The sequence below is a fragment of the Branchiostoma floridae genome, chromosome 5 (genome assembly GCF_000003815.2).
Source record: "Branchiostoma floridae strain S238N-H82 chromosome 5, Bfl_VNyyK, whole genome shotgun sequence".
NCBI lineage: Eukaryota > Metazoa > Chordata > Leptocardii > Amphioxiformes > Branchiostomatidae > Branchiostoma > Branchiostoma floridae.
This window is the reverse complement of record NC_049983.1, coordinates 5,179,055-5,192,272: the sequence shown is the minus strand read 5'-3', so window position 1 is coordinate 5,192,272 and position 13,218 is coordinate 5,179,055. Positions and strand designations below refer to the sequence as shown.

The window sequence follows — 13,218 nt, the reverse complement described above, 5'->3', positions numbered from 1 at the left end:
TATGACATGTTTTGTGGTCAGTGTTATTTTTGGTTTATATTGTTAACAGAAACTTTAAAAGTTGTTTATATATAAAATATTCTTATATCAAATGGATGTTTAAAAAGGGACAAGAAAAATTGAAAAAAAAAATTAAAAAAACTCCGGCGCGGACTCGAACCGGGTCGGAGCTGCTATCATGAATTCCCGGGTCAACGCTCTATCCACTACGCTACGCCAAGCATACACGGTGAAGGCTGTATTAACAGGTATCCAAATGTAGGGCATAACTTGAATACGTCCGTTCATTCCAAGATTCAAAGATTCCAATGTCTAATCTTCCGAGCAATGTCTAATCAACTATTGCTTGTGTAAAATATTGCCGGAAAGGCATGTTACAAGCTCTGATTGGCTGACTGGCATCTCGGTGTGTCAATAGCCTGTTTGGCCATTGGCACACTGAGTGTGTCAATAGCCACAGCGTTTTATGACATCATCTTCACAGTGCCCGGAATGTCGTAGATATGCTATACTCGCCAAGTCGCCCGAGCCCTCTTTTTGTTTTTTTGTCTTTCGCCGCGCTTCCGCGGCGAAAGGCAATCAGACCGATATTAGATTTCTGTCCGTCTGTCTGTCCGTCCGTCCGTCCGGGTCGACCATGCCATACCGTGCTAGCGAGATATTCTACCCTGCAGATTCGACGGTATGTAACGTTATGACATACGTATCGGCCTACCATGAATGTGCTGCTTGGTTTGCGGTCCATGCCATATCGTGCTAGCGAGATATTCTACCCTGCAGATTCGACGGTATGTAACGTTATGACATACGTATCGGCCTACCATGAATGTGCTGCTTGGTTTCTGCATGGCTTATAAGCAGGAATTTGCAGAGACGGATGTGAACGGTGAGGATTTCTTCGTAAGATTGTATACAATTTATAAACTAACATGTTCGCTGTTTGGTTATAATAAAACAGACATTGTAGAGAACAGTTTGACATGTGATTTACTTTGTTTTATGGAAAATCACCGCTACAAAATCTAGAATTGTGTAAGATGCGTGCGCCGCATCTGACATGGTGTGGGAGGGGGGCGTATTCGGAAATTTCTTACTCTAAGAAATTTCAGGCTATTTTCGTGTAACAAACTTCTTTCAGCAAAATAGTAGCCCTCGGATGCGTTGAAAATAGAATTACCCACATTTAATTTATAATTTCGAAAGGAAAGATTCTGACCGAGCTCGACGTCTGACGCGTGACGTCACGACTCCGTCAAGTAAAAGCATAATTGCGTTACTAAAAGAAACGAAACGTTCCAGTAAACATACCACGGACCTGTTTTAGTTTAAAATATCTACCTTTCACATGATCTTGCCATTAAAAAAAAATATTTCCATTACTGTATATGCCATGTTAATATTTTATGTTGTTTATGGTGACAATACTTTGTTTGTTCTTGCAGAAATTCAGGACACATCTACTGATAAATTTGATTACTACAGTGCACTTTCATAAAACCCTGTTGTACTGTAACAGAGCCGTTCTTAACAGCGAAACAATCCGAATAAAGTTAACATCATTCATGCAGTTGTGTTATTATACAGTTCAAGTAAAATATACTCTGTGAGAACCACTACCTTACTAAACAGTTATATAACCTAGCACTTGACCAAACTGTGCCAGAGCTGCCAACGTTGCAGACTTGGCACCCACGCTTGACCAAACTATGCCAAACATTTTTACCTACACAATATAAGTAAGCGAAAGACTAGCTTTTTTTAGAAGCTCTTGTTATGTCTAACGTCATACTCTGAAGTCACCCGCACGACGTAATTTTACCAAAATTTCATAATCTTCCATATGTTTTAAACAGATGTTTCAATCTGCTGCTCTTCTTAGTCCCAGTCGTACATTGTTGTAACATGATTACAGAAAACTATTGAACATACAACACGTCATATCAAATCTGTCCTCTGTCGCATTGAACCTTTATGCTAGTCTCCTCCGCAGACTTCTAGGAGCGTCGGTGTTTTAGAAATGGGGGCTCTGACTCGCGATTTTCCATATTAGACAGGTTCTCTAACGCTGGGAGATGGAGATGGGAGATGCTGCTCCTAGGACGGCATTGCCTCCAGTCGGGCCCGTGAGAGGACAATCGCCATGAGCGTGCCCGAGGAGACTCCCCTCCCAGCAGTAGAGAACCTGGTCCGTGTTGAAAATCTCGAATAAACTCCCACCCCGAAAAATAAATACTAGTAAACGCGTTGCTCCTAGGAGTTTGCGAAGAAGGCTGTCAGCACATTTTCGTTCCCTTTTCTCACTAATCATGTGACCAGACAGGATGTCTGTTTAGTTGCGTGTATGTCAGATCTGTGATGGAACTGATAACGTGTATAACCCGGTCACTGAGTCAGTCCACAAATGAACCCGAGTGGCCTGGGATATACAATAGATGCAATCGTCCAAAGGTGGCCCCGAAGTGACATGCCGCAACAAGGAGGGTAATTTTGGTCAGAGTCTTTTCAGTGAGGAGAATTGTTTTTGTGTGGGGCACGTCTTATGATTTCGGCCAAGGGAAATTTAGATATCTAAAACTGAAGTGCATCGGGAGGCTGGCATTTTCAACATTATATTGCAGATTAACATTTTACAATCACGAGTACATCACATGTACAAGTACCTAAAATACTGAGAAAAGAACGCGAGGTCTTCACAATATTAATATGAGATATACATATTCTTTTCAAACTGACTTGTTCCCCCAACAGCGTGTGTGTTGAAAACAGGAATTCTCTTTCATCACTCAGACGTAAACGTTAGATCGCAAGTTTTATGTCAATTGCCAGCTGTCGAACTGTCCACAAGTTTTTCTATTCCCCGACTCCCTGTCGTTTCAACCTGAAACAGAAGATGTGTCCCTAGGTCTGACACACACTCTTAAATGTACGCGCTTCGTGAACATACGGTTTATTTTCTGTTCATAGGTAACGACGCACTTCATCTGGATTCAACTCAAATCCACTGAGAATTAAGGCTTTTTACCGTCAGCAGCTACAAATTGCCGACACTTGCAAAAGGACAGAATCCCAAACATTTCGGGACAAAATGGATGCCCTTTTGAAAGAGCTGTCGTGCCCAGCGTGCCACAGGTTACCGTCCGACCCGCTGGTGCTGCCCTGTCAGCACAGCCTGTGTACCCGGTGTATCGAGGACGCCCTCGCCAAGCAGTGCCTGGTGTCCCGTAAGGGGAAGAAGAGCGAGAAAGAAGACATGAAGAAGCGGCTGCGCTGTCCGTCCTGCCGGGAGGAAGTCGTGTTCGACGAGCGGGGAATCGACCGACTGAGACCGAACATCGCGCTGCAGAAGATCATCGCGCGGGTCCGGGGTGTGGACCTGGAGGCAGACGTAGAAATTGAGACGGACAAGGACTGCGAGGTTTGCGAGCAAACCCCTGCCGCCAAGGCGGTGAAGAAGTGCGTCTCCTGTGACCTGGCGTTTTGTGAGGAGTGTTTGAAGTCGGTTCATTCGCGCCGAGGGTTCAAGAAGCACAAGGTGACTGATGTTGGGCTGCCGCGCCAGGGCCTGCCGAGCACCATCACGTGTGGGGAACACAAGGAGGAGAAGGCAAACCTCTACTGCACCAACTGCGCATGCGTCATCTGCTCGCTGTGTAAGCTGGTAGGGAAACACTCTGAGCACCAGGTCCGCGCAGTCGCACAGGAGTATCAAGAACTCAAGGTTTGTATTTTCATCTTAACTACAGTACCAAGTTGCGGTGTAGTATATCTTGGACTTGAACTACAGCACTTAGACGCTCTTATTACCAATGACATAAATACGACAGTTCCTAATTATGAATCGGCTGCCGTGTTAACTATGACATCACAGGCGGAAATTAACACTTGATTATCCGGTGGTAGGAATCAAGAACTAGAAGTATGGTTTGTAAGGTTCTATGTTCAATAACATCAGAAGGGTGTATATGTTGTATCGGCTATGTTCATCGCATAATACGGTTGAAAGTAATCAAGAACTGTTTAACTTTGGTGACATTAGCACTTTAAAGGCATACTGTGTTCCAATTCTGCTAGTAAATTTTCTGAATCCCCAAACGCAACGTTAATTGTATCGACCACTTGATATTGAACTTGGACAAGGCATCAGTTGCATGATAAAGAATAACACCCCCACCCTTCCCTATTACCCTCCAGATATAGGTGTAACATGTATTTCGAACAGCAATTGGACAAACTTTAACTGGTGCGCTCTTAAGAGACATATATGTACTTGGCTGATCTTGAAGATTACTTCTGCAATGTTACACAATGACACTTTTTTTGACAAATTATGGTTTTAGTAACTTTATTTGTCACTTGCTTTTTGGTCAACAATGGGATTTTGGTCTTTGCCAATCGCCCCATTGAAACATGGAAAAAAATGCCTTCGTAAAAAAGGAGCGATCTTAGGAAATCTAGGTCCGATCTTGAAAACAGTGATTGTAGCGTGTGTGTGAAAAGTTGTTCGTCTTTTCCATCTTTAGCAACGTAATTCTTTCATATATTTGACCAAAAATTGACCCGGAAGTTCAGCAATTATCCCAGAGGAACCAATACATGATTATTATCATCATGCATCACCCTCCATGGGTCTGCATGAAGGGGCAATGCTCAGTTACTGGATTATAAATGGTTCATTTACAAAAGTCGATGTTGTGTTCATGAAGATGTGGTCTTTTAGAACATAAGACTCTCCTCTGGAGTACATTATGTCTTCAAGTCCTGCGGATCACCTTCTGATTCCCTTGTCCCTACCAGGAGTACATGGGGAGTCGTCTGGAGGCGCTCGCACAGAGCATTAACGAGCAGGAAGACTTCATCAAGGAGCTGCAGATCAAGTGCGAGACGCTAGAGGTACGACTTCAAGGCTACATGAACATGGTGCCGTGACCAACCATGTTAGGTTTAACTGTTGCTGTGTTGAAGGAGATGGTTGCGATATAGTAATATGATACATAATGTCTTGTAGACTGCCACATGATTATTAATGGCTAGTTTTAGTAATAAGACCATGCTGATGCGATCATGTGGATGACATTCGCAAACGCATCAATTTTGGCCATTTCCAACAAATGTTTTGGGATTTGGGGATTCCGAAAGAATATCAATGTCATCCGTATAATCGAATCAACGTGGCCAGCATTTATTGTGGTCACTGGTCAGTGAGATTTGGTTATCAAAATTCCTCGGGAACTCGTCTAATACCATGACAAGCTGGTCTGTGCCTAAAGGTGGTATGTCACTGCACTTGCGTTAAGCTTGCGTCACTGTGGGGTTCATTCACAGTGTCACTGGTTTGTTGTTTTCTCCCATTTTTTAAATAATTAAGATATAGTGTAACACGTAAAAGTATGACTTAGAAGACGACACAGTAAACAAAAAGTGAGATGATTCGTTCTTTATCTCTGAAATTCGTCGAGTATCTTTAGAACCCATTTCCCTTTCGTCAGTTAAGATGGTCCACCTTAGGCCCCGTTCATGATACAAAAAATGAAACGGTTCTATCGGTTACTATCGGTTAGGCCAGCTGAAACGGATAAGTTTTGTCATCATGGACGGTCCGAAACGGATCTGAAGCGATAGGAAACGGTTTGTTCGGAACCTCCTCGCGAGGTAGTATTGAAACGGTTTCTTCCTTATCCGGAATTGCGAATTTGTATCATGAACGCAAAAGCGGCGCGATCCGTTTTACATCCGGGCATGTGCGTTCATATTTGGTGGCGCCACGGGGGAAAAGTACAATATTAACCTGTCATTCGGGTGTTTCGGCCGTGTTTTCAATCGTAAAATTCGCTCTTATTATTGGACCGCCTCCTAGTCGAATGAGGAGCCAGCAGTCCTGATATCGCAAGGGGAATGTATCAGGAGATCCAGTGGAAATGTCATAGCATGGCATATATCGGGACCACAATGTTTTCAGAGGCATTTTCAAGGTCATAACAGAACCCATCTTCGAATACAGTAAGACATTGGTTCAATTTCGATCAAAGACCAATAATCTGACACAGAAGTACAAGTTTGGGCAAGATCACAACAACCTCAGGGGTCAGAGGTCGCATTACCTTGCCTTTTCAAGGAACGGAAACGGTTTGCAAGTTTGCATCATGAACGCAAAATGCAAACCGTTTCCTGTCGTTTGCTGTCGGATTTCCAGACCTAACCGATAGAACCGTTTCATTTTTTGTATCATGATAGGGCAGGCCTGCCCCTGGGGCGGGTAGCCTTAGGAGCCCATGACATAGCTGTTTTTGTTGTTCTTTCGTCGGATAGGCGCCAAACATGCCCGACAAATCTTAATATTTTTTTCTGACTATCTCACTGGCTGGCGGCACATTACCTTTTCGCAAGAGCTCTTCATTTGTGACGTGGTCACGCCAGGAGATGCCTAGGATTGTCATGAGGCATTTACGTTGGAAGGTATCGAGTGATTTTGTTATCTCTGCAGTGCTTTTCCAGGATTCACAGGCATACGTGGCTATTGGCATCACAATAGACTGGTACAACGTTAACTTCAACGGTATGCTGATTTGCTTAGATAGCCACATACCAGTAGTTTGCCAAGGCGAGATACCACTAGTATTATGTAAAATTTATTTCACTTCATCTCTTGCAGGAGAACGCCAAGAAGCACAAAGAGGTGGCAGTGGAGGAGATAGATTCGCTTATCTCTACTCTACAAAAGAAGAAGGACTACCTGACGGACAAGATTGACAGGTAAGAAGAACAGTGCGCAGTGAAGTTCTTCGCTGACGGCAGTGCACGGCAAATATTAAATGACGACAGGGTTTGGAGGGCCAAGCTTTGAACTCAAATATATCATGATCTGCTACGAAATGACATGGCTGAAAAGCGAAAGAAGTATTTTGGGTGAAAATTTTATTTCGGCCCAAGCTATTTAGCGTTGAATGTAAACCGGCACTTTGACCTCAACTGACCTCTGTGGTGTTGTGTAAGCGAAGTTGTAATTCCACGAGCCGTAGATGGTTCAAGAACTGTAGTAATAGGTTTTCGTCTCCTTCTGGCGGCATCAGTCGTTTCTGCCGAGAAAAATAGTTTCAATTATTTTTGGCTTATGATTATTCTTATTGTTTCAACCTACGCGAAAATGCCTAATATTGCGCATTGCTTTTAACATAAAAATGATGTTTTCCCCTCTAATCAACAAATTAGAGAAGTGGAAGAAACAAAACTCAGATGATCTTGCAGCTGAAGGGTTATCCTCTCACCCTATATGCAGTTATTTCGCTTCAGAATGATGCTATGGATGGGATGGTCGCTAAACTTGAGAGTGCAGTCTCCGATTGTAAACCTAAATAGACTCGGTATGCACAGGAAACACACTATCGCTCCAGACAAGGGGCATCAAAATTGCAGGAAAACTCTTTTTTTAAATATTATGCCATTGCGGTCAAATGCAACTAACTGCTGATGTGATACTAGATGAGTCATGGTAACAATTGAACCACGAGATTTCCGCTGACTTTGCAGAGAGAGAAACTCCAAGTTACGAGCACTGATGAAACAGATGGCGTCTCTGCGCATGCGCATGGACGAGGGGATCGGCGTTGTTGCTTACAGTGGGATGATCCTGAAGGAAGAGGACCAGGCCACGTTTCTACAGGTAATGATTCACCCCTTTTCAGTATTCTCCGGAAAAATTTGATTTAACTTACCCACTAGTCAAATTCATACGAAGGTAGATTATAACGTTATTACCTCAATGAAATATTCATGAAGGATTTTCATGGATATTTTCACTATCGTTTGTGTGCCTGTGTGTGTGTGTGTGTGTGTGTCTGTCTGTCAACAAGATAACTCAAGTACGGCTGGTTGGTTTGGTTCCACACTTGGTGTGTTGGTAGGGTATGATAAAGCTAACCTGATGAAACTGTTCACGTATATTTCTTCTCGTGTATTTCTTCTTTTGTGTGCTGACCGATGTTTGGTTTTTCCTCTTCCAGACTGCAGTTGCCTTATGTGACAGGTGAGTACTGTTTCAGTGCTATCATGAACAGAGGCCGTCTGGTGTATAGTATAGGCACTTGAAGCACTCTTGTGGTAGAGGTCTCAGATTTCATTTCAAAGTAATGGACGGACTATAGAAAAGATCGATGCCGATGCGAACACACAAACACGCACACACGCTCACGCGCACGCTCACACAGCTAGACTGACCCACCCCCACCCCCTCCACATACAAGACATAGGCACGGAGTACGGCATTCATTTACTTAGGGGAGAATTATTATGCATGATGCATGTGCTGTGCTGGGAGATGGCTTATACTTCTTACATTTCTTATCGTCATTTCTAGAGTTAAGGCGGTCACGTGTCCTGAGCCTCTATATCCGGCAGCTAGTGACTACTTCCGGTATGGCAACCTGGACTTAGTAAGAGAGCAGGAGATATTGCAGAGGATAGACTTTCAACAAGATGGTTTGTTTGTCCGTTTGTTCGTTTGCATTTTTCATTTTACTCCATAATACGAGTTGTGAGTAATAATGTCCATGTGTTTCCCAGCGGTGGAAAGCTAAGCACTACAGTTAGTACACCTGCTGGTGAAGAAAAAACTTTTATCCTTTTCTGTGTAAATGATGACGTTGCTCTGCGTGTGCACAGATGTGTCTGACGTCAGCAGTGTGGCAGGAAGTCACGTGTCAGCCACCATGGACCCCATCACCATGTCCTATAACATCAGTGAGTCGACGGCTCTTATACTTTCAGCTGAACTATTTTCTAATCATTTTCAAGTATATGACAAGCCAATAACAAAAGTACTTTTCTAATGACTTTGAATTTGAAAGTAGGCCGAGTTACTGTATTTGACGCGTCTTGTATCTTCTAGTGGAGGAACCCTCGCTGAACTTCAAGATCATCATGACAGGCGACCCAGGAGTGGGGAAAACCTGTCTGGCGGCCCGGTTCGGCAACAACAGGTACATTTCTGCTCGCTTCTGTCTTACCTATGCACGGTTTTCTTTCATATTCATAGTCTTTTCCTTTTCATTTTCAATTATAGCCCTACCTGCCGCAAGCAACCGAAAGTTGCATTCTAGAAAATAACACATGCTTCTGGAGTTGATTTGTTCGACAATTGCTTTCAATTTCCCTCGAATATCAATTGAATGATAAACTAAAAAGGAAACATTTTCACGAAAATGCATAATGTTTTCCGAGTAGTCAAGTCACTCGCACACAATACCGTACCTATAGTATTGCGAGTTCTAACAAAACCTACATCTACTTGGTTTTTGGACCTGGTCATGTAATTATACTATACCATCAGGTTCACTCTATAGTATATTATGCCAGAGGAAATGCTCGCATTGGAGAAAAACAGCTAATACATGCTTCTAACCTAAGCTCTGATTGGCTACCGACAGAAGAAGCAAAAACAATATATATGACGTTATTCCCTAACGGGGAAAACATGAAAATGGCTCATTATTCACAGAATTTATAATTGATTTCATAATTAGCTGATATTTTGATTGATCGATTGATTAATTGATTGTCTGATTGATTGATTGATTGATCAATAGATTTGATAAGGATCAGAAGCCCACCATCGGTATAGAGTTCGTATCCAAGACAGCGAAGGTGGACGGGCGCATCATTAAAGCCCAGGTGTGGGACACGTCCGGACAGCAGAAGTACAGGTAAGTCATGACTCGTACCTGAACGTAGGCTACAATTGATGAAAACAATATTTCATTCGATTTCACCTTCTCCAACGATAATAAAAAATATTTCTAAGACGGATTTCGCTGAAATAGTGCGGAAATTAGAACAGAAGGGTTAATCGACTGCTATAATTTGTATCGCACAATTTGTTGTCAAACTCTAAATTAGGCCATTTTGATTCGACCTCATCCTGTAAATCCAAAGTCAGTTTTAAAGTCAAAGAAGAAGAAGAAGATATGAAATAACAAAGATGATATACTGTTCTGTGCACCATACTCTGTTCAGGCATTTGTTAATCCTTCCTGGCCACTTTATTTTATTCCCACGCTCACAGCGCCTTTGTGGTTCCCGGAGGTTGTCATCCATGTAATCGAATTAGCATGGCCTAACTTTAAAAGTGTATCTGGGTAATTGTTCGTACTAAGCTACCGGGATTTTAACGTCTTGTTTTCAATTTTTTGTCCCACCCGCTGCACTGCTGTTTACTGGTCAAGTACGTCACCTCCATTGCTTGCTTTAATTCTGTCATTTTCAATTTTGCACACTTTGTTGGATAACACTAGTGTTTTATTTCTGTCTCATAAATGTTATAATTTCAAAAACAAATAACGTTAAATAAGATATTTCTGTAATTTAATGAAAATGTCTCAAAGCTCTGTGATACTTGAAAATACCTCAGCATACGGTACAGACAACATTTCATCCTTACAGTATTCGTCACTCAAAGTTTTTACAACAAACTGAACCCGGATACCAGGACGAAAATAACTCTTTCCGGGATGTTGCATTCACCGCTTCAAAGTGTACCGATTCCATAGCTCCGCCAAAACGTAGAAATGCAAACAAAAACATTGAAATGCAAATTTTGGACAGACATATACCCCTGTCTCATTGGTCGAACCACTAATAGCCGCGCTGTCATTGGCTGAACTGGTATTTGTGAAGGACTGCCAGGATCGGTGTATCTCGATGTCACGGAGGGGTCAGCAAAACGGCGTGTGAGTCTGTTAGGTTCCCCCCAAACTACGTTAAGACTAAACTAACATGTTGGAAGGCATCCGTGTGGGTGTATAACGCACTGTCCCTTCCTCTGCAGACCAATGATCAGTGCCTTCTGTCCGGGCGCCCTGGGAGCGATGGTGGTGTATGACATCACCAGGAAGGAGACGTTTGAGCATGCGCGGACGCACCTGAAGGAGGTCCGTGAGAAGTCTGACACAAACATCGTCATCATGCTGGTGGGGAACAAGGGCGACCTGGGGCACAACCGGGCCGTCACAACTCAGGTCAGTCACGGGAGCGTGACGTCACGCACCTTCCCATAGCACTCTACCTATAAGGTCATGTTGGTTGTATAGGTGACACTCGCGCGCATCAATTTTCGTCGGTTTCAAAAAACAATGTTTTCGATCAAACTGGAAATCGTACAAAGCTGATGCAAAATTGAGCAAGTAACATTATATCCTTTCATCATCATCATCGCGGGCTGCTTGCCCGGACCAAGTCCACCCTCTCCTTCCAGACTTCTCTGTCCCCCATATCCTTTAGGTTAAAAATATAGGAAAATGGTGAATGAAGTCGTAAATTCCAAGGTCAAAGTCAGAGAAGGTGTGAAAGAACAAAAATGAAGAATTCGCTGTTCTGTATGCCACACTCTTCGTACTTAGTCATTTGTTTAGTATCCTTACTAACCCCTCAGATTTTATAAAGAAGGCAACATTTTACGAACTTTTTAATTCGCATGCTCCCGTCAGTTTATGTTCCCAGAGAATGCCATCCATATGATGCACTAAACACGTACTAACAGGACCGAAAATCTCATTTCTTAGCAGTGTTGGGTCGAATTTCTGAAAAATGTAGTGTGCACAATCAGAATGATATTCAGCACCAAGGACAGCACATACTGTGTTTGTGAACTGATTTATTTAGTTCACACGTGTTTGAGAAAGTTGGATTGTAGTGTTGTCCGCATTGCTCTGCCAGCCGACTTTTCTGGTAACGCACCGAAGATCGATTTAGATGTTGCTGTTTAGCCTCAGACCCAAAATAATGGATCACAGATTTGGTGCCTCGAGTACGCATGGGTAAGGCAGGTCACAATTATTTGTTTTCAAAGGATATGTAGTCCAGCATAGTATTGGCTTGACATGTTCTGAGATGTATTCTATATGGACATGGCTTCTATCAATGGCCTTAAGAATGGATTCTTTCTGGTATCCATTTAACATTTTGTATCTTATGTCGATGGAGGTTAGACATCCAGGTAATAAGGACTTCTCTACAACAAGACCTCTCCAGTGTCACTGACAACAGACACCGTCTGACCGTTTCCAAAATCATACTCAGTTGCTTGAGTAACTGCTTTGTTTTGTATCTTCCCTCTCTACAGGAGGGGCGCGAGTTCGCAGACAAACGTCACATCCTGTTCGCGGAGACTTCCGCCATGGAGGGGAGGAATGTGGAGACAGCGTTCGAGCGGCTTATCAGCGAGGTTTACCACGAGTCACATGACTTCAGCGACAACTCCACTTGCACGGGCGGGAGTCTGGGGGACCTCAGCGATGTGGACTCTATGTTTGACTAGGGGTAGTTAAATCATCGACACAAATTCTATGTGAACTTCATACAGATTTTACATAGGCTTATGATCGCCATGGACATCCTCCGTATCTTATGAAAAACTGACGAACCATTACGTAAAACTGCTTCTTAGCCAAAACGCCTCAGAAGTTTTAGATAAAATACGGTTTCGTCAGTTTACTCATACCAATTCCTATGTTTTGCATAAAATTCTATGAAACCATTTCTCGCGCGTTAGTTGATGCCAAACTGGATAGTTTTCGTGGAAAAAATTTGACTCTGACCAATTTAACGATTGCTTCTTCAACGCTTGTTTTACTGTTATTGTTCATGAAGAAATTGACAGTATTTTCACATTGTGCTGGTGCCCAGAGCTCCCACTGAAAGGGAGAAGGCATATTGATGGTGTATTGTAACAGCAACAATGAACACGTGGATCAATGTGAATCTGGTGCTATTGCCAGTCTACATCAGAGGGTGCAGTTCACAAGATTGTATGTAACTTACGGTGTTCTATGGTGTAGGTGAGTGGATGGGTGGGTGTTTGGGTGGGGGAGTGAGAGAGAGTGAGAGAGAGAGTGAGTGAGTGAATGAGCGAGTGAGTGAAAGTATGAGTGAGTGAGTGAGTGAGTGAGTGAGTGAATGTGCTGGAGAAACTGCAGCCCAGTTCTTGCCCAGCCCAGTTCTTGCCCAAAGCTAAGTTTGTTCTCCCAAGGTAAAAGCAGTGCAAGTTCTTTCTTTGTTTTAGTAATATAACTGTATCTATGTTGGAGATCGTTTCCCCCAGAAACTGAAGTGTAAAGATTATTTCTACTTGGTACATCGATGTACTTAAATCGCCGAGTACGGCAGTATTCAGTCTTCCTGTGTTTCCAAAGTTGGGTCAATATGCTTATCGCAGATAGAACGCGCGCAAAG

The 13,218-nt window shown here is 42.9% G+C and overlaps 1 protein-coding gene across 7 annotated transcripts in view; it reads left to right on the top strand.

Annotated features, from left to right (window-relative positions):
- The window catches only part of LOC118415356 (E3 ubiquitin-protein ligase Midline-1-like), a 16,386-nt gene extending 3,580 nt beyond the window's left edge, over positions 1-12,806 (top strand). For 6 of the 7 annotated variants that reach the window (XM_035819901.1, XM_035819902.1, XM_035819898.1 and 3 more), the window contains 11 exons: positions 2,965-3,718; positions 4,795-4,890; positions 6,650-6,750; positions 7,525-7,657; positions 7,998-8,020; positions 8,351-8,472; positions 8,656-8,733; positions 8,882-8,972; positions 9,579-9,695; positions 10,817-11,006; positions 12,110-12,806. In XM_035819901.1, the coding sequence (XP_035675794.1) occupies positions 3,086-3,718; positions 4,795-4,890; positions 6,650-6,750; positions 7,525-7,657; positions 7,998-8,020; positions 8,351-8,472; positions 8,656-8,733; positions 8,882-8,972; positions 9,579-9,695; positions 10,817-11,006; positions 12,110-12,304 (1,779 nt within the window). In that variant the 5' untranslated portion in view covers positions 2,965-3,085 and the 3' untranslated portion in view covers positions 12,305-12,806. The remainder of the gene's footprint in view (positions 1-2,964; positions 3,719-4,794; positions 4,891-6,649; positions 6,751-7,524; positions 7,658-7,997; positions 8,021-8,350; positions 8,473-8,655; positions 8,734-8,881; positions 8,973-9,578; positions 9,696-10,816; positions 11,007-12,109) is intronic. The other variant, XM_035819905.1, reaches the window with a different exon arrangement.
- Positions 12,807-13,218: the final 412 nt, after the last annotated feature.